This window comes from Setaria viridis, chromosome 5 (genome assembly GCF_005286985.2).
Source record: "Setaria viridis chromosome 5, Setaria_viridis_v4.0, whole genome shotgun sequence".
Lineage (NCBI taxonomy): Eukaryota > Viridiplantae > Streptophyta > Magnoliopsida > Poales > Poaceae > Setaria > Setaria viridis.
Genome location: NC_048267.2, coordinates 3,819,375 through 3,840,987, shown reverse-complemented (window position 1 = coordinate 3,840,987; position 21,613 = coordinate 3,819,375). Strand labels below are relative to the sequence as shown.

General features: G+C 46.1%; 2 protein-coding genes across 3 annotated transcripts; both read right to left on the bottom strand.

Moving 5' to 3' along the window:
* Positions 1 to 1,468: 1,468 nt before the first annotated feature.
* LOC117855278 (uncharacterized) lies at positions 1,469 to 9,950 on the bottom strand. 2 transcript variants are annotated; one of them, XM_034737585.2, is made up of 15 exons: positions 9,858 to 9,950; positions 9,733 to 9,776; positions 9,497 to 9,634; positions 8,970 to 9,069; positions 8,560 to 8,866; positions 8,429 to 8,464; positions 8,193 to 8,318; positions 7,990 to 8,114; positions 7,612 to 7,902; positions 3,020 to 3,150; positions 2,750 to 2,870; positions 2,493 to 2,582; positions 2,308 to 2,412; positions 2,125 to 2,213; positions 1,469 to 2,053 (listed from the first exon to the last, which is right to left on the bottom strand). In XM_034737585.2, the coding sequence occupies exons 4-15, from the start codon at positions 9,060 to 9,062 to the stop codon at positions 1,969 to 1,971; spliced, it is 1,599 nt and encodes a 532-aa protein (XP_034593476.1). In that variant the 5' UTR covers positions 9,063 to 9,069; positions 9,497 to 9,634; positions 9,733 to 9,776; positions 9,858 to 9,950; the 3' UTR covers positions 1,469 to 1,968. The 2 variants fall into 2 exon arrangements, with proteins under 2 accessions (XP_034593476.1, XP_034593475.1); XM_034737584.2 differs by having other exon boundaries at positions 9,714 to 9,776; positions 9,858 to 9,946.
* Positions 9,951 to 13,833: 3,883 nt separating this feature from the next.
* On the bottom strand, positions 13,834 to 16,939 carry LOC117855769 (probable indole-3-pyruvate monooxygenase YUCCA10). Its single transcript, XM_034738143.2, has 3 exons — positions 16,127 to 16,939; positions 14,703 to 15,068; positions 13,834 to 14,254 (listed from the first exon to the last, which is right to left on the bottom strand). The coding sequence occupies exons 1-3, from the start codon at positions 16,745 to 16,747 to the stop codon at positions 14,054 to 14,056; spliced, it is 1,188 nt and encodes a 395-aa protein (XP_034594034.1). The 5' UTR covers positions 16,748 to 16,939; the 3' UTR covers positions 13,834 to 14,053.
* Between the last annotated feature and the right edge of the window lie 4,674 nt (positions 16,940 to 21,613).

The following is a 21,613-nucleotide window of genomic DNA, read 5'->3' as shown; positions in this document are numbered from 1 at the left end:
CTTAAGGGATTCTTTAGTCTTGGTTGATATTATCCACCGGAACTAAAGGGCCCCCGTCGGAGGCTAATTTAACTCTCTTGCTTGAATAAAAAAATATTTTAGTTTAATGGGTATTTGAGTTGAATGAAATAATTAAGTCAAAATTCTTTTGGTTTTGTATTAAATGTGTAGACCTCCAATAAGTGGAATAAAAATTTATTGATGGAAATAAAAAATATCATTAGTTTGAAAAACACAATTGATCTTTTACCGTAGCAACGCACGGACATTTTGCTAGTAATAATTAATGACATTATTCTTGCAGAGGTAGGTGATGTTCCTGACTGCCTCTCACCATCAAAATGGTTGCGGTGATTGCTAAAATAAGTTGTTCAACAACAAATTAGTATTGTAGATGTTATATTTTTCTATAAACTTGATTAAAGTTGAACATGTTTGTTTTTTTAGAGAGAGGGAGAGAGCTTGGTGCAATCAATCGTAGGCGAAGAGGAAAAGGAAAACACTATCGGCCTGCACGTGTAATAGCAACCCCGACGATCCTGTCACGAACCAAATACGATTCTCACGAGGACTCCGCTCTTGTTATCACTCGAATTCCAAATAGCAGTTCGTCGATTCGCTCCCTTCTCCAACATGAAGACGATACTGATATATGACACCACTACGCCATTGAGTTGCCCCCCAGCAAACTTGCTATCGAGCTTCCACTGTGCTACCGTGATGCGCCTTGACCGCGCGATCCTCCCGTTCGCATTACAACAACGGCGGCATCCTCGCCAAATGCGGTGCTGAGGGTCGGCGACGCCGTTCTCGCTAGCAGCTCTGGAAACAACCGAATTGATCTGCTCCACAAAACACCAAAACAAAACCGCGTTGGAGCATGCGCCGGTGGATGTTGCCATCACGTCGCCGCTCTTCCTTGTGCAAATCAATCTCCTTACCTTAGTCCTGCGAAAAAACGGAGCTGGTAGCACCTGGACGTCCGATCCGAATGCTAGCATCGGACGCTTCATCATCCGTTCGAAAAATTCCCACCGCAACATTAGAATGATATTGCATGCAACACCACCCGTTGTAAATATTGAAAAGTGGCATGCACAACATCAGAACCAAACGATTGAAATATTGAAAATATAAAAATAATAGTTAGCAACTGCACCTAAACATCACGAATAATCTTACTACTTTAGTACCAATCTCAAAGGGAAAATACCATGAAAATGATTTGAAATAGTACAAAACCAAGATAAATCAAGATATTAGCTGCAAATATTGAAGGATCGCAACAACTCAAAACTCCCACTGCAACATGCCAAAATAGTAGATGAAACATGAAACAAAACTAATCCAGCAAAATATTATGTAGCAACATCTTGATTCGTCTGTTTTGACATCTCCAATTATATTATGCAACATTCAAAATCACCAATTGGAACATCCAGCATAAGTCGCGCCATAGAGCTCAACATGATTAGAAGAGTTACTTCTTCAAAATATAGATTAAGAGATTGTTTTGGTATTTCTATATTCGTAGCTTTTACAGCTTTTACTCAAGTATCTAGATATAGCATATATCTAGATGCATAGAAAAATTATAAATCTAAATGCCAAAACGACCTATAATATTCCCTTCAGACAACCGGCAAACACCAAAACCGGTATAAAACCTAACTGATTTTGTTGAGTCCAAACATCAGAAAGCTGAAGTATCAAAGTTCAAATTCGATCTTAATAGCACTTCCCTGACGCTTCCTTGAAGGAGTCCACCGAATAGCATGCTGAGAGATAGTTATAGTCATGTTTGTTTCTAGTCAGCTACAGCAGGCACCATTACTACTAAGCTTAAATTAATTCAGATGGTATTCATGGCCATTTAGCTAGTAACTCAGGAAATAGGAGCCATTCCACAATAAAAAAAACAGATAAATAGCGTCCATGGTGATGCTGCAGAACAACACAGTGCTTCCTTCAAACACCAGTCGTGTACCACTCTTCATCGACGAGTTTACCGTTTGCATATTGCCGGACAATAATTGGCATGGGAAGTGGCCATCTGCAGGTAAACAAAGTGTTAATAATATTACATGCTCCAAAGGCTACAATTTCTAGATTCTCATAAATTACCTGTTTAGTCCGCTGGGAGTAAACTTGTTGACGTCGATTTTTTGAGTTGTGACTTCAGATTTACCACCTCCATATGTTCTCACACGAAACTGGATTGGATATAAAAACAAGAAGATGCAGTTACAATGTCAGCAAGAATCATAACGAAGTGCAAATGACAAATGCAATTATTGAGGACAAAACCTTAAGGCTCATCACTGCTGCCGTCTGGTTGAAATCATCTGAAGGGTGCAATTTCTGCCTGTCCAGCCAAAGCTTACCACACATATCCAGAAGTATGCCACCCAGCTAGTACCACAAAAATTAAAGAAGATACTCAACGACATTGTCGAGAGACCAAGGATTTCCACAGTTAAAATGTCACATACCTCTGCAGCATTGGAGAATGGTACACCATCAACATGAGTGATTATGTCCCCGACTTTTATCGTAGAAAGTTCTGCGGAAGGTTCTTGTACCTACAACACAAATAAAAGAAAATATAAGATATTGCAACAGCAGAGCTGAAACCAAATGTATAATATACAATGTGCTACAGCCATACTAAGACAGAATGTTGTGCATTAACAGCATTGAATTAGAAACATCAATACACGAGACCAGTGCAAAAGAAAGAGATGCATACCTTCACCACAATCACACCACATCTCTCAGGGATCCCGCTCTGTACCTTTTCTTCAAGTAGACTGAGGTTTGCTTCATAAAGAGTTTTAACTCGCAGCCCATGCAATGGTCGTATCACCTTACTGCATCATCAGATGGATCATTTTATTCATCACTGGTAGAACAAACGTGTGGTACATTTCCTCTAATATGAAATGAACTGAGGCTGCAGCTTAATTAGTACAGTAATTGGTAAAAAAGAATATGCAAAGAAAAGTGACAAAATACATACCCAAAGATATCGAAGTGCTGCAAACACTTCAACACAATGAAACTTGGAAGAAAAGGAGTTTCTTTCTTGTCATAGAAATTCATTCCAATTACATTTCCATCAAAATCCATCAAAGGACCGCCAACACCTCTCTGCAAAACATATTGCTAGTATTTAACTGATGATTTGTAAGAAAAATAGGTAAAGCATGGACAGAATATGATAAAGAAATTTATCCAGTTATACGATGAACGACAAACAAAAATTCGATATTTGCAACTTATATTCCTAGTTGTCACACCCTGAAATTTTCAAATTTCAGGATGTGATTAATAATTAAACAACGATTTTCTATAATTTAAATTTTTTTCCAACATTTATTTTCTTTACAGGAAATTTAGCATAGGAAAAATAATTGTTTGTTATTTGGAATTTAATAAGGTTGTTGTTCTCTGTCTGTGCATTAATGCTGATGCATCTTGGTGTTTCATAAGTGAAAAAGTTTTAAAAATGTGTTTAGACGTTGTCCAAGTTCTTCTGATAATTTTCCAGTTTTTCTGAAATTTATTCTCCTTTTCCTTGAGCTTAATCCAATCTTTGGATGGTTCTAGAATCTTTTTCACGAGATCTAAATATTTTATTTGGGTTCCTCGTGACCCAAACTATCTCTGGGATTTCTCCTAGAATTTTTGGGATTTTCAAAGTATTTTCATGGTTTAAAGTATTTATCTAGAATTTTCTGAATTTATATTCTGAAAACAATCTTTCTTCTCCTTAGGCTGAACATTTGGCCTGACCCACCTTAGCTCAGCAGGCTATTTCCACCGACCCAACCGCCTTCTCTCTTCCCATCTTCCTTTCCACCGGCCCAATGTTTCCTCATCGGCCCAGCAGGCCGGCCCACCTCACCCCCCTTCCTTCTTTTCCCCTCACCATCCGCCGGCCCAAGCCTCTGCTGGCCCACCAAACAAGGCCGCTAGCTCCCTTCTCTCCCTCTCGGCCCAAGTTCCCCACTCACCAGCCCAACACCTGGCCCGGCCTGCCATCTCCTTTCCCTCTCTCCCTTTCGCTGCCAGGTGGGCCCCGCATGTCAGAATTTTCTTCAAGCTTCGCCGCCGCTTGAGCTCGAGCGCCCAGGCATCGCTCAATCCCGTCGCCACTCCGGCTTCCCGAGCCCCCTAGGCTCCCTGTGCTTGTCCGCCTCCCGCACGAACGCCACCTGCCCTTAGTTGTCGCGCCCCCCTCGTTTTCTCTCCCGAAATGGCTGTTCCACCACCGGTTCCCATTCATGGCCGCCGCCTACCTTCTCCCCTCCACTAGCGCCACCTCAGCTCCCTCCTTCGCTCTATAAAGGCGCCACCCGAGCCCCGGCTGCCCCTGCTGCCACCTCCAGGCCTCGCCTATTCTTTCCCCGGCCTGCGCCCCTGCCGACTTGAGCCGCTAGCGCCACCGCCACCCACATCTCCTGCTCGCCTCTGTCGCCAGGGCTGCCTAGCGAACTTCCCTGGACGGCCGCCGTCGCCGGCAAGCCGGCCAGCCAAGAAACGCCCGTGCGCCGGCAAAAGCAACCAGGGAAATCAAAGGTTGAAGATAAGGTGGCCATTTTGCAATAAGGTCCCTGAAGAATCCTGTAAATCTCTATCTTTTCCTTTGTGTCATGCACCTTTCACAGAAAAGCCCTCAAACTATCAGTTTCCTTGCAATCTAATCCAAGCCTTGACTTTTTGCAGATCTAACCCTGGGTTTTCAGCTTTTCATGAGTTCTGTTCTCTGAGTCTTGGTAATCTTCTCTGCTAACCCCTGAGATCTATGGTTAATCCTGTTTAGGTCCCTAGAACCTTGTTTAGTACGTAGATTTCATGTTTTAGCTCCGTTTCATCCGTTCAAGTTGCGTTAGATTCATAACAACATGAAAAACACGTTAGTAGTGATGTTTTCCATCATTGCATATCTTTAAAAATAAATTTAATATTAATTTGATTAAAGCCTAGTTGAATGTCTTTTCTTAATAAGAATTTAAGTAGGGTTTACATCGATTTTTCATAATCAATATTAACTTGACTAATTCTTATTCAATTAGTTTTCTACATAAAACTTAATTAGGTTCTATCCCGGTTTTCATAAACTAAGATTTAATTGATTAATTCTTATTTATAACCAGCTTTTCTAAATAAAAGATATCTATGTTATACATCGGTTTTCATAAATAAAGTTAAGATGCTTAATGATATCATAAATACATTTTCAATAATAATATGTTTAGTTGAACACAAAATACAAAATTATTCGATTAGATGTCTTATACATGCTCTGAGTTTCTAAAGTTAATTGTTAAATTGGCATAATCCGTACTTCAATAATTAAATGTAACTTGCTTAATTCCAAATAGGATATTTCTCTGAAATAACCTATGTCCATGTTTTATTTAATTAAAATAGATCAAGCATATAGTCTTTTTATTTCTTTGATAAATCAAACTTCTCGATAGTTCCGATCTCAGCGTTTCCTGCGTTTGTGTGACCTTAGATCAAGCCTTATCCTTTAGTACGCTCTTCTAAAGCCTTTCTTTTGTTTTGGTGTATTGTTTTTAGTTGTACTTGTTTGTTTGTCTGTTGCCGATGTTTGCTTCGATTAGAAGGATCACTGCTTGGAAGCTTTGAAGAGGAAGAGTTTCAAGAAAGCAAGATCTGAAGAGGCAGTAAGAGTAAATTTACGTTGGAGAAAGTCAAGTATCCCTAACTATCCTTCTACCTATGCTTTGTTCACAATATCATGATAATATTAATTGGAACACGGAGAACCACCCAAGAAAACAGTACAACCATAAAAACTATCATAGCTCTGATCTTGGCTAATTAATTAGAGACTCTAGTATGGGATAATCTTACCAAAAGGGCAAAAGGGGCTGCAGTTGATGGGGTATAGCACCCGCTCTCCGTGGGCTTTGCTAAGACACTGTACCTACTAGGGGTCTGTTATGCTCTACTACTGCTCCGGAAACCTTAGCGGGTTACCACTTCTTAGAGAATCTTTGTAAAGACCTCATAGCATTCCTATGCAATCACACCTCGGAAGTGTGGTATTGTGCCTGATCAGCACAACATGGTTGGGCCCAAAGTTCTCTGAACTTTTACACGACTTGTGGGTAAAGATGTACAACCTCTGCAGAGTGTAAACTGATATATCAGCCATGCTTACAGTTAAGAGTGGCCTGTACCCTCACATGATTAATTAAACTTGAAGATGGACTTAAATCCTTATTCTGGTTAGTTCCTGTGACCTTGCTGAGTACCAAACCATAAGTGTACTCACCCTTGCTTACTGCTGCTCAGAAGAAGGTGTGTGAAGTTGCGAAGATGATGCTGAGTTCTAGGCATACGCAACCCCCAGTTGTCGTTTAGAGCCTCCGTTTCCAAGGTTTAACTCTGATAGTCTTGTAAGTCTATTTGTATCTTTTTACGTGATAATGTTCCTATTATTCACTTATGACATCACTATATGTATGAAACTTGATCCTGACATACATATAGGTAGCACTTGGTTTTGTTTTAAAACCAGGTGTGACACTAGTATAGCTGCAACCCACAAACTTCAACATGGGCATTTAATTAACAAAGCTTGTTTGTCACAACAGAATAACCAAGGACTATAATCCATCACACAATTTCCCTGCAAACATACCAGGATCTGGATAGCCTTATTCCTACCAAATTCGGAAATCATGTCAAATCTATAATCAGTTAAGAAACGTTAGTCACCATGTGTCCTTATCCACATTCATAGCATTACTCACTGTCTCACTTGACAGTTCCAATACTTCAACTTTTGCAAAGATAATAAAGGAAAAAGACTAATAACAACATTTCACTTCTAGCACTTGAGCTAAATGCTAATGACGACACATTAAGTACAGAAAATTTCAATTGGACTTAGGTACTTATGCTTACATGTCTTGGTCAAGCAAATATTCCTGGCAGAAAAACTGAAATCTCAGGAAATCAACCGTGCAGATAAAAAAAAAGAATGTCTACTCTTTATAAGAAACATTTCAGGGAGGGTGTGGAAGCTTTTACATTGACTTTATGGCCCAAGTTTTTACTGAATCAGTTTTGTATGTCAGGACTCAAGAGAGATGAAAACAAGATAACGCCAAGGCCATATGGATCCTGTCCTCTTAAATCAGACTTCATAGCATTATTTTTTGATTGGAATGAAGGAATGGCAGATCTCAAGATTGAAATAGGGGGTGATTGAGATAGATGAATTTGAAGTTCAGATCCCCAGACTTATAGTCAAAAGGATCTATATGACTGAAAAAATTCTACAATATAGTGAAAGGAGCTCAACCACCCTCTATCAGAGCAAGTTCGTAAGAAATTTATATGGTGCAATACATTGGATACTATAATATCTCTGAAATGTAAGTTAAGGTATAAAAATGAGAGCCTTGAGCTTGAGATCAAGGTTGTCATAGCTCTACCAAAAGGTACTTTAATAATAATGGTGTTCATGAAGGGCCCAACAAGCAATTCAGTTCTAGTCTTCAAATAAGAATTGCAAAATTACTACATCAGGCATAAATTTGCAAAGTATACTGGAATTGCTTGACCTACCTTTGAAATTTTGCAAGATGAAACCAATAGCTCTTCACAGTCAAACTTGCTTCTCCTTGGAATAAGCTTTCCTGAAGCAACCTTTAAGCTGCAAGGCTCACAACTACGGCCTAGAACTACAACATCTCTTGTATGGTTTTCATAAAAGTTGAAGGACCACGTGTTTGGACTGAAGCTTTTGCTTGGCAGGTGAAAAGTGCAAGGGACCTTGATCACACAAATATTGTAATAGAAGTCTACATTTGACACAAAGCCCTCAAGTTTTTGACCACTTGCTAACCATACATTGATCTGCAGCCATATATACCAACAAAGTTTAGTGTTCGCTATTTTAAAGAAAGACAATGATTCTACAGAGGACAGAGAGAGTTCAGCAACCTTAGGTTTATCAACTTGCTCATCTTTGTCTGGACATCTTACTAAGCTTGCAGATGTCACTACATACCCAGTATCATCCACATATTCAACTATTGTGCCAGAGCAAGAGAAAATCTTCGTGTCTCCTGCAGAGAACGAAAGATGAAACCCTAGTGGTAGTCAATACTAACACAAGAGACACAGTTCCCAATGAAGTTATTTACCTGTAAAAGACTCAAGCCCAACCATACATCGAGCAAGCTCTAATGTGAACTTCTCAACTTCCCAACTTGTGTGCTTTAGCTCAAATTCTGTCCCAAACTCATCATCCGATTCATATGGTAGCCACTCTAGTTATAAATTAAAAAGCAACACCCTTTACTAAACGCTGGAAGCACTACAGCACAAACCAAACTTTTCGTGATTATAATCAAGATGTATAAAGGGAAGAGAAGCAAACCTCCAGAACCTTTTGGAGGTTTATTAATGATCTCCCCTGCATCAAGTTGATGCACAGAGTAAGTAATGAAGGCAAGAAAAAGGTGAAAAGAGGAAAAACACTTAATAAAGGCAAGAAAAGGGAACACTAACATGTAAGTGTTTCCTTCTCGCGTTTGTTGCCGCCGAAGTCTAGCTTCCTCTGTTCTTCCTTCCATGCTTTGGATCGTGCATCTAGGAGTGCTCTTGACCTGAGGGCCCATTTCACACGTTCTTCATCTTCTCTCCTTTTCTCCTCTTTCCTTAAGCGCTTCATTTCAATGCATTTCTCCCTCTCCATCTTTTGTTGTTTCCTCCTCAACTGTGTTTCTGAATCAACGTCGCGATGACGAAGATTGTATCTACTGCTCTTTGCAACTTGTCCACGTAGGTAACCGCTGCTGCTCTCAACGGTCGATTCCTGGGAAGCAATGACCACAATTGCTAAGAAAGAGTACGAATTTGCTATGTCCGATAAGTAATTATTAATCAAATACTGAAAGCGTGGGTGCAGTAGCGATTACCACTTGCATCTCTCCTCTCTGAGGGCTTGCATCCACGGCGTTCAATAATAATTGGGGAACGGAACTTGATTCAGGATCCTCGGTGTCCGCCATCTGGTACCTACCAGCAAGCGATACGATAGGCGACTTAGCGTGGAACCAGAACCACAAATAGGTACATCAAAATTAGTAACCCAGCATGCAGCAACCAACCCAAGATTTGGGCTTGACCGTTCCGATCGGCTAGATGATCCCCAAGAACAAAACCCACTTCAGAAAGGGGAAAAAGCAACCATCCGATCAGGTTGGCGTTGTTTGATTGGTTAGCGAAGGGGTATGTTGTGATCTAATCTGGGCCATGGATTTCGCATCTAAGGGCCACCAGATCATCTCCTTGCTCACGCACGAAACGACGACAGGTCCTCACGGTGGCGCCATGCTCTTCTGAACGTGACCGGAGCATCACCGGAAAACTCCAGATCGGCCTACGGTGCACGGAATTCTACGGGAAGCGGAAAAACGGAAAGCCCTCGGGATGAGGATCTCACCTAGGGGGTCGTGGATGGCAGCAGCGGTGCAGTTCGGGCTCGGGGTGGAGGGGACGTCGGGAGGCGATCGGTTCTTCCTGAGATCAACTGCAGCCACGACACGATGACGAGACGCGGCGGCCTGATTTCCTGGCGGTCCTGTGACGTCGATGGAAAAGGGAGAGATGAAGTGAGGGTTGAGATGGCCGGACAGAGAGCGGCCATGGAGAAAACTCACTGGAGATTGATGTGCTCACTGCAGTTTGTCGGTGAACAGGGAGGGGCGAACCTTCTCACATTCCTGCGTGGTCACGGAGGCAGATCAGCAGGGCAGAGGCGGCATTTAGTGGAGAGGAAAGAAGCTACGGCGGCGGCAACTTACTGAGGCTGAGAAAAACACGGTGGCGACGATCCTGCGCGTGCGGCAGGGGTGCGCGGGCGCAAGGCGGGGGCGCGGCGCGGCGCTGGGTGGCTGCGGCGGCGCGGCAGGGAGGCAGAGCGGCGGCTCTGGGCGGTGGCACGCACGCGGTGGCGCCCAGGACAGCAGCGCACCGGATCAGCCCGGGCGGCTCGGCGCGCGGCGCAGGAGCAGCACAGGCAAGCAGAGGCGGCGACGCTGGGCGAAGGAAGCAGGGGCGGCACGAGGCGCGGGCGCACGGGAGTTGCACGGCCGGGGTCACCACCTCCTCGCGGTGCTCCGGGCGCAGCTTGTGGCGAAGACGCGGACGGAACGGCGCCGGCGCAGGGAAGTCGACGGCAGCGGCGCTAGCTCGTGCTCGGGCGGCGGCGTGCTGGGAACAGGCTAGGGTTTGCGATGGGGAGGAACCGAGTGTGGCGGCGCCTTTATACACCCTGGCACGCGGGCCCGAAACAGAGACGGAGCAGGGGGCGCGGCCGCAGCTCGGACTCGAACCGGAGTCCCGGTCTGGTGCGGCGCGGGGAAGAAGCAGGCGCTGGCGGTTGGAGGAGATGACGGGCGGGTCCCAGCGGCAACGACTGAAGGGGGTGCTGCTGTGCGGGAAAGGGTAGGCGGCTCGCTGGGCCGACGCAGGGAGATGGGCCGAGGTATGGAGCTGGGCCGGTGCTGGTTTGGTTGCTGGGCTGGAAGGAGGAAGAGAAAAATGGTAACAGGCCCAAGGAGCTGGGCTAAGGCAGGCTAAAAGGAAGAAAATGGTTGGAAACAAACAAATTCAAAATTGAATTCAAACACAAATTCGAATTCAACCAAACAAAAACAATGCACCGGCATGAATGCACACAGAACAACATTATTTAATTTTGAAAAATAAACAAATTATTTTTCCTATACTAAATTTTCTGTAAAAAAATGTTGGGAAAATTTTAAAATTATGAGAAAATCATTGTTTATTTATTCTTTTTAATCACATCTGAAATTCAAAAATTTCAGGGTGTGACATCTAAGTTACTGCTGGAATTTAAAGTAGTAGTATCAAATTAGAATAGGTTAGAGTAGCATGAAAAATATTATTTTGACCAAATCATGTTAAAAAGCATGCATATCCATGAAAAATATGACAAACAAATGACATTATCAGTACTCAGTCCCACAGTCCATGAACTAAGCAAGCAAAATATAATCAAAGCACATGCATGCATATGAACTGCAATGTCAATGTACAATAATTTGCTCACACCAGAAACACCATGCATACATATGAACTGCAATATATGTTACATCTAACAATATAACTAAAGCTGGACTATCATCATTTACGGAAAGGTCGCATACATCAAAGACTATATATGTTACATCAAAAAACTGCACGGTGGAAGACAGATTTTATGAATTGCCATACGGTGTATTGTACAACTACTCAGTATATTTGTGTACTAGAGCCATAGGGTCCAAGGTTTTTCTTACTCGTGACAAGAATATTTCTGTTGAGGCTAGTCTTAGTGTCAGTGTTTCGTACCATCAACTAATGATTGTACACTACGCTCTCCTCACTTCTAACGGCTAGTACACAAGAATAAGGAATTATACTGGTTCGGGAAGTCCCTTACGTCCAGTTTTGGCAGGAGATGTGTTCCTCGGATTGAGTGCACTGAGCTTACAACGGAGTGCTTGCAAGCAAGCATTCGTGCGATGCGAGAGCATGTGCATGTGAATGAAATGCACGAGAGAGAAGGAAGGCTCGGTTCCCTTCATATAGGCCAGGGACCAGGTGACAATATTGAGAAATGGAGGGGGTCTCCGACCTCAGAGGTCGGGGGTTGTGGCGTGGTCGGGGCAGCCTTGCGTCAAGGCACTTCGTTGTCCTATCCTCTTGACCAGTCGTGGGCTTCGCACGCCCTGTACGGTGACTCCTATGCGGCATGGGCCGCTTACGCATGGCCTGGCCTGCTCCACGGCGTGCCCCCATCCTATCTGCCAACCCCGTGGCAGTGCCGCCGACGTCCTTATCGGAGATGAGTGGACGAGCCTTGGTCAGCGGCCTAGACAGGGCGTGCCGCTTCTCTCGGCTTTCCCCAAACTCCTTAGTGCGTTCACGACCACTCCACACCGTTACACCTGACGCTGGGTCCCACCTCACCTGCGGACCCATATTGGGCTTGCCGTGGTGGCATGGCCTTGATCTTGATAGGTCACCCTGGCGACGAGGGTTATGATGACGTCACGGCACATGGGCACATACGACCGCGTGTGGCCTCATCCTGCAAGTCGTCCTGGGTGGTTCAAGAGGTGTAACCTCACCCTTGAACACCCCCACCCCCACCCCCACCCCCGCTAAAGGTCGACTCCCTTCATGTCGCCGCATGGGGCGGTCAAAGGGGCCACGCCCCACATTTTATGCTCCCGGTACGACGGTATAAGAGAGTGTGTGCCGTGTACCAACCCGTGAGACGCTACAATATTTATAACTATTTGTTGGCTCAAATACTTATATATCACTTTTATCTTAACAAGAGCAAGTATGAAAGATTATTTTTCTAATGATCCATCTTTTATACCGTTCAAAGCTTATATTAGTATAGGCCCCAACTTAAAAGGAGATGACCGGAGAAGATGCAGATGCCGGGCCACCCAAGATTCGGAGGTGTGCTACAGCGACTAGCTATCTAGCTTGCATTGCTCTTTTCTCTCTCCCCTCTCCTTATCTCCTCCACACAGTAAAAAAGTACAGGGTCTCTAGAGATATGCACATGTCGTGACATTGTTGACCCTCTAACAATTAGACTAATATAGAAGAGATCATTAATACGAGGGGAAGTATGTGACATCATAAGCCTTAAGTTTCTGGTATCACTAGGCCACAAAAGATTTATGCTGGCAGCTAAATGGGCGTGCTGGTAGCTAAATGGGCTCTGTGCTGGCGGGCCGAGCATTCGCCAGCAACCTTGAGCCAGCACAAATGGCGTCAGTGCTGGTAGGTGCTCGCCCACTAGCACAGACCACTCTGTGCTGGCGGGTGGTTATATCACTCGCTAGCACAGATATTTTTGGGAAAATAAAAAAAGCCCGCTTGCCGCTCCCGTCCCCGCTGCCTGCCACTCCCGTGCCCGCCGCCCATCGCCGACCACCGCTCCTGTCCCCACCGCCCGCCGCTCGTCCCTGCCGCTCGTCGCCGACCGCTGCTCCCGTAGCTGCCCGCCGCTCCCGCCTGTTCGCCAATGGAGAGAGACAACTGCTGAAAGATTGTGAAGGATAAGTGGAGAAAGGGAGAGGTAGAGTGCGACCTACTCACAAGTGGAGAGAGAGGGACAAGAAAAGGATGAGAGGCGGAGAAGGGATAAGGCAATGCGCCTGGCAGGGAAGGATAAGGCAGGGAAGCGCGCTTTAATTTTGGATCTGCTTTGTGCTGATGAGTGACATAAGCATCTGCTAGTACAAATGGATGCCACATCCATTTATGCTGGCGGATGGTTATGTCACCCGCCAACACAAATGCATTTGTGGTGATGAGTTTTAACGGGCTGACCACTGTACCTTAAAAAAATTAAAGTGGCAATACAAATCGTTTTTAGTGTAGTGTATGGACCGGATCTTGATGGAGAGAGAACTTGGCCGGCTCTTCATGGCGACATAGTTTTTTTTCTATTCCCGTCCCTCCTCCACACAAGCAAAATGTGAGGTGGATTCCCTATAAACAGCTCAGGTGTCACCCTATTGGAGCTGCCCTGTGAGTCTGTGACAGTGAGATTAATTTTAAGGCGCTACCGTACGTTTCTGAGCACAAATAAACATATCAAAGGTTTTTTTAGTAGCACTTCCCTATGAGCTGAGCTACAATATCGCTCGCATGCATGCAATCGTTGGGACATACAATCGAGGGCACAGACAGGGCAACGACCATGGGTACGGTGGCACTATTAACATATACATAACAATTACCAAATGCAACAAACCTCGACAGCGTCGTGTTGCCTTTTATGTCCTCCTTTTCAATAATGAGCCTTTTATTATGTCCTCCTTTTCAATAATGAGCAGCATCCGCAGCTCACAATGCAAGCTACTATAGCAGTATATATAAATATATATATGACCGTCGGCGAGCCGGCCGGCAAGGGGACGGCAGCCGTTGCCCACGCATCCGACGGACGCGAATGCTCGATGAGCTACTTGTTGGAGCCGTTGCTGTGGGTCTGCTGGGGGCGCAGAAGCTCGCTGATGTCGCCGGCGATGAGCTCCGCGTCCGAGTAGCTGCCGTAGATGCCCCTCCGCACCAACCCAGCGCAGTACAACCCGTTCCCCCCCTTCCAGTGCTCCGGGTAGGGCCGCGCCGCCATCCCGTCGTCGCCGATCAGCCCGTCGTCGCTCTGAAACCGTTTCGAAATTAAGGAACTCAACGATGAAGACCACGTACACCAGCTCATCATCAAAAGATAATATATATACGACTGATATGGGGCCATGAGAGAATGATTCGTTTAAGATTGTTGCAACTAGGGCGAGCGTGGATGCAAAGATGAAGCCGGCCGGCCGGCCGCGGTCTGAGCTTTGCTTCGCGTTCACGGCAAAGTCTTGCTCACCGCACATGCATGTTCATTCTCGGAACACACAGCTAGCTAGCTTTCCGCGAGGAGCAGCAGCTGACGATGATCATGGAAGCAAATGTGCAAGGCTAGCTTTTGTCAGGGCAGATCATGATGCATACACACGATGCACCGGCCGCCGGCCCAAAAGTTGATTGCCATCGATTCATGCATAAGAAATTGCATCTCGCATGCATGTGCGTGCATTGTTACTGCACTCACGTATACGTACCCTGAGCCAGCGCCTGACGGTGCTCCGGTAGCCGGTGGCGAGGACGATGGCGTCGAAGGGGTGGCGCCTCCCGTCGGCGAACTCGACGACGTTGCCGCGGACGCTCTTGACGCCGGCGGGGAGGACCCGGATCTCGCCGGTCCGGATCTTGGAGTAGGTGCCGACGTCGATGACGGGGTAGGCCGGGGTGGTGAGCTTCATGGTGAAGGGCCCCACGGCGGGGCGGCGGAGGCCGTGCCGGGCGGTGTCGCCGCCGAACACGACGGCGCACATGAGCAGCACCAGCTTGTCAATGATCCACGCCGGGACGTGGTACCCGTACAGAGACATCGCCACGTTCCAGATCTCCCTTGTCACCAGGTGAAGCTGCATGCGCGTTCGTCGATGCAAATAAATTGATTTTAAGTGAACAACAATTTTTTGAAACGAAAAGAATTTTTTTGAAATGATAAATGAACAACAATAAAATAAGGAGCATTTGTGTTCCTGCTCCTTTTTTAGGTGTAATTGTGATTTTACTATCATTTTCTCAACTTTGTGATTTTACCCTCAGCTATTCACAAGTCAATATGATTTTGCCCCTATTCAATAATCAAAATAAGGGTAGATGTACAAAGATCTAGGGCAAAATCACAAGTCAATACGATTTTGCCCCTAGTCAATAATCAAAATAGAGGTAGATGTACAAAGATCAAGGGCAAAATCACATTGAGACTAAAATAAAAAATTTCAAAAAATGGGTGTACAAACACAATTCCACCTCAAAATAGAGGCAAGATAAAAAATCCATAAAATGAACAAATCAACTCTCGATTCGTTATGTTAGCATCTAGACCTTTTATTTTTAATTTCTTCTGAGAGAGCATGCAGAGCGTAGCTAGAATTAACTAGCCTATCTCGAGCATCGATCGGTTGCGATATGATGTCGACGCAACGGGAACATTGATTCGACACCCACACTGTTCAAGTTTCAGGTGAGTGCAGTGAGAGATGTAACAAGATTAAGTACCTAATTAGATTATGTCGTACGACTCAAATGATGGTTACTGCTGCTTCCTAAGCGTCATGGTAGAGAACACATTGTATGCATCGATAGGGACAATTCAACAGGGATCCAACGGCCGTGGTAGGGACTAGGAAGCAGGAACATGCATGTTGCTAGCTAGCTTCATAGGGAGGATACGGATGGACATGGATCGAGATAGCAGTCTACGGGCATAGGATTCGCGTGCATCGGCGGCGAAGGCACCATGCATGCCGCCACGGATGCACCAGCACACTTGGGCTGTCAAAGTGTCAAGCCAGGCGGCCACGCTGGCACGTGTGCGTGGTCACTTGTGATGACTATTCAATTGATTTCCTGGCCCGCTTCCTACGCTTTTCCAGGGAAGGGAAGGGGGCGATCGAGAAAGCGGCGTACTGACCTCGCTGCGGACGGAGATGGAGGTGACGGCGCCGGCGGCGGCGAGGTCGTAGGCGATCTCCATGCCGGAGTTGCCGCACCCGACGACGAGCACGGCCTTGCCGCGCAGCCCCTCGCCCGACCGGTACTCGGCGGCGTGCACCACCGTGCCCGGGAACGCCTCCAGCCCGGGCACCTCGGGCACGAACCGCTCGTCGTTCTCCCCGGACGCCACCACCAGGAATCTCGCCGCGTACAGCTCGCGCCGCCCCGTGGCGAGGTCGACGGCCTCCACCTCCCACCTCCCCTTCCCGGCGTCGAACCCCGCCGACCGGACCTCGCGGCGGAGGCGGGTGCGGACGGCGAACCGCGCGGCGTAGCCGTCGAGGTAGCGGGCGAATTCGTCGCGGGGGAGGTAGGTGGGGGCCTCCTCGGCGTGCGGCGCGTGCGGCAGCGCAGAGTACTGCTTGGCGAGGTGGAGGTGGAGGCGGTCGTAGGTGCGCTTCCGCCACAGGGAGCCCACGCAGTCGTCGCGCTCCAGGACCAGGCTCCGCACGCCGCGGAGGGACAGGCACGCCGCCACCGCGATGCCCGACTGCCCCGCACCAACGATGATCACCTCCTCCTCCTCCGCCACCGCCATTGCCTCCGTCCCGAGCTCCAGGGGGAGGGACCGTGCAGAGAGAGAGAGAGAGAGAGAACGAGCAAGCACTGAAGCACAAGAGGAGTAGAAGGCAAGTGATTGCCGTTGCCTTTTCCTATGGGAGGTTTTATAGGGAGGTGGGAAGGGAAGTTGGTGGAGGCCGGTCGTCAGGCGGAGTGCCGTGGAAGGGTCCTATCTACGGCGGTGGGGCCCGCATGGCAGCGTCCAGGGGATGCCTTGTGGTCATCCGTGGGACCGTGGCTGGTCGTCTGGTCCCGGGGTCCACGCGTCGGGGTCTGTATTTGTTCAGGCTTCTGCGTTGGATTTTCTGGTGCACCTGTCATGGATGCTCAGGGGTCGGATGACTGCATCTGCATGTGCTTAGAGTACACGATGCCAAAGATATAGTGGTAATACTTCTGCTGTATGAATATGATAGTATAAGATATCTCATACTAATATACTACTACCAGTACAACTATAAGATATCCCAATATGAATGATTTATAAATATGAATTTAATGATACAAAATCTATATGGTATAGATTTTTTGAAGATATCCGGCAAATCTTCTCTTGTGCGCGCGGGGCGGGGGGGGGGGGGTGTTGATGGGGGTGGGTGGGTTAACTATTGGGGAAAAAATTGTTTGCGTCCATTGTGCGTGATTCCTTCACGATTCGCAATGTTGACATGAAATGGAAAATTATGTGTTCTATTGGGCACGGGGTGTGCAGGGAATGCCAGGTTTTTCTTAAGAAGATGGAGAGAGAGCAAATCCAACGCCCACATATTTCATTGAGCGAGCGAAGGACACTACTGGAAACAGGAGATTTATGGAGTGCCACTAACGGATACTTGGCAAAGTACTAACGGTCGGCACACCCCCCTAACGGAAGTTGACGTGGCGGTCTTTTGCCGAGTGTTTTGTTCTAGTTTGCCGAGTATTTTTTTTCGGGCACTCGGCAAAGAGATTTTTTACCGAGTGTTTCTCTTGCAGCACTCGGTAAAGATATTGTTTGCGAGTGCTTGAAGGAATGCACTCGGCAAACCCCCTAGCACTCGGCGTATCTCCTGTTTCTGGTAGTGGGAGTAGATCATTAAGGGGCAAAATGGGTCATCATTGCAAACATTCTTATGAGCTTTCTACATATATATAAATCATTTCATATTGTTTCCCACAAAGATGCCATCGAAAGAGTTCATCTAACCTGCCACTCGCCCAACTAATCTGTCTCTTTGGTTTCTCGATCCTATATATATATATCCTTTACAGAGTCTTAGAGGATTGGCAGTTTGGCACTCAACACTTGCATGAATGCACCCAAGGAAGAATGGAATATGGCCTTCCTCATGAAGCCGCGATGAGGACCACTGCCAATGAGGATGCACAGCATAACCAACACTGAGAGAGACAAAAGCACATTGATCATATTCTTTTTATCCTAGCTGAGCGTATCAACATAATCTGATAAAAATTAAAATATGTTTGGTTAGTAGCTAAGCAGGTGCCCTTAGCCTAGTCGTGTGGATACACTTAAAATAAGCTCGATCTCATGTGTCACCCTAGGCAAAGAGTCCCTGCACTCGCTCATACAAGCGACCAATCCCTTCGTAGCATACGCAACCAACCAAATACTCTTCTTTCCAGGATTACGACATCCATTTGGCATGTTTCCACTCATTCGAGATATATTCTGCGGCTTTATGAAACCCCATTTGATGAGAAACAAGCACACCTTAAGTGGTTTAATTTATTATGCACATATGTGTAGGATCAAAAAGCAGTTGGAACTTCAAAGCTAACCTATTCAAACATTTCCTCAACATATCAGCCTCGCCACTACAATACACTACTAAAAAATTGAGCATTCGTCCCGAGGTTTAGTACCGGTTGCATTTTGGCCCGGTACTAATATGGGCATTAGTACCGAGACTAACAGATAGTTCCCGAGATGCCTCCATGACCCCCTTTAGTACCGGTGGGGGTTCCACTTGGTACTAAAGGTAACCCATTAGTACCGGGTGGAGGCTCACCCGGTACTAAAGGCCCTCAGGCACTTTAGTACCGGGTGGGAGCTCCACCTGGTACTAAAGTGCTCCACCCGCCGCTTCTTATTTGTTTGCACCCCCTCCTTTCTCTCTCTCCCCTCTCTCAGCTTTCTCTTCTCCTCTTCCTCACCCGGCCCTTAGCTTCCTGTTGGTGTTTTAGATCGGCAACCCGCCTAGGGGTACCCTAGGTGGTCTTTTGTGCGGCGGGTGTCGTCGAGAATCAAGGAGTCAATGGTGACGCAAGGAACACGATTTAGATAGGTTCAGGCCGCTAGATCGCGTAATACCCTACGTCCTGTGTGTTGATTGTATTGAACTTGGATGTGTTGAGAGGGTTGTCCTTGAGGGGGTCCTTGCCCGCCCTTATATACTCGGAGGAGCAGGGTTACAAGCTGGAGTCCTAGTCGGGTACGGTTACAGAGTTCCACTCGGTGTAGCCCGAGTAGTTTCCATATGCATACCTAACTAGTTTTCGGGAGTCCGAGCGGGGTCAGCAAGGTTGACCTCTATACGTGATGCATATGCAATAATTCAGTAATTCCACCTTTTATGGTCTGAATGGCATTTCATACATTATTACAAAGTAAAGCTACTTCAAGACCAATTTCACCTAGACAAGCACCTACATTAACTTTTCTTCATGGTTACAGTGTTATCGTGATTCAGACATTTAGCTTGAGGTTGATGGTGATTGTGTTCAAACAAGATTATCAAACTTTAGATCAGAAAGTTATCCGATTTCTGAATGTTTTTTTTAACTCTTCCAATATTTCCCAAATTACCCTTACTATTACTTAATTTGTTTTTATTCATTTATTCTTGGTTTAAATTCCAAATTTTGTTTCGGTCGCATATGATTAGCTATGTGGATGAAACTTTTATAGATACTTTTCATCATCATCACTAAGCTACTGTAAAATTTTGGGGTGCATCTAAGTTTTACAAAAATCAATAAAATTAAAACATTAACCTAAGGTTACCACTTAACTATTTTTATCTCAAAATATACAAATTTTTTGGTTCTGAAATTTTAACAGTGAGTCATACATGCGCAATAGAGGTTGTTGAAATTTTTCCATGATTTTTGGTGAAGGACATATAATTTCCATATTTTTTCATCACTTAAATTTGTACAAAATGATAAGCATGTTCCATCAAGATTCCCATAGTGACCATTATTTTTCCTATCAAGTATGTTTCATTTGTAATCCAACACAAGTGGTTTCACAATTTGTACTGCCATATTCGATTTATTATGCAAAAAGTAAGATTTCTCCCTAGATTTCAAAGTTAAATCTAAAACAGTGTAATAAACATATAAACTAGGGTCACTACCATTTTTCTAAGCACAAGCTCAAAGTAACAAGGCTAACAGAGGTGGTTTTGCTATTTTACCTTTTTTGTGTGATTTATAAATAATTTAAAGGCTTAAATAGTAAATAAAATCTAGAGAAATATTTGTAACAGTAACATGGCTAACATTATTTTTCTGTAAAACTAAACATCACATGGAGTCTAAAAAAGTTGGTTTTTCTTTTTTAGAATTTTTCTACATTGACTTATGCATTTTCAAAGTTCAGCCGGTTTAATCCAATTTTAATTCAGAAAAGTAAAAACACTTCTACACGGGGTCCCAGGACGTTTTAAACAATCACGAAACGATCCCTACACGTTGGCACTTAAGACCCTGGAAAGAACTCAATCGTTGCAATGGGGTCCTCGGGGTGTCCGGCGGCTCACCGGCACAATCGCCAGCGAACGGCGGCGCGACTAGGGAAGGTAAGGGGTCAGGTGTGATGGGGAGCTCACCTAGCGACTATCGGCTGAAGGTGGCAACGGCGGAGGCGGCTTGACGATGACGGACGGCGATGGGGACAAAACCGGATGGGCGGAGGCGCTGCGCCGGCGAGCTCATTGGCGGGAAGAGCTCGGGGGCGGCTCGGGCTCCGTCAGTGGGGTGTGGGTGCTTGTGAAGGCTCAGGTGGTGGTGGTGAGGTGCGGAAGGGGGTTCTCCACAGTGGAGGTGTTATGCCGGCGCGGAGTAGAGCAGCGGTGCGGCGTAAGCTGTCTCCGGCGAGCAGTGAGTGCTTTTATTGGCTCGGGGGTGTGAGGGAGATGCAAGGCGAGGCTGCTGGGCAGGAGGATAAGGTCGAGCGGACGTTGGCTGGAGCTCTGCGCGGCCGGCATTGGCGGACTGCGTGCATGGGGCAGAGGTGGTATGCGGGGCGCTTGTGGGCGAGCTCCGGCGGTTGGCTGGGAGAGATTGGAGGTGTGGGGGATCCGGTTTGTCGCGCGTAGCGACTGGGCGAGGGACTTGTCCCGTCGGCAGCAACGAGTGGCCGGCAGTGAAGTCCAGTGTAGTGCGGTGACGTGGCGGCAAAGGGCACGGTGAGCTGACGAGGCGCGCGGGGGCTCACGTGCGCGCAGCAAGGTGATAGGGCGGGGGAGATGTGTTGAAGATGGGCAAGGATGCGTTGGCGAGCGGTTGGGCGAGCGGGCGAGCCGTGTTGTCCCGTCGGCGGCGTGCATTGACATGATAAAACTAGAAGAGTAGACATGAGGAGGATACCACTTCAAGGCATGGCGTGAAAAAGAGAATGTTGGTGTGTCGTGTGGCCAAGTGGAAAGAAAGCTGATCAATTGTCCCAGAAACGTCGTATAGAGAAGGGTAGTAGAATCAGATGAAGATTATAACATGATTTGGAGAAGTAACACACGTCTGCATGATATGACCATACTACATCTTATCTATATTTGATACAATTCTTTCTTATTTCTCCTGCAAAACAAAATTCTTTCTTATTTTCATCTCTAAA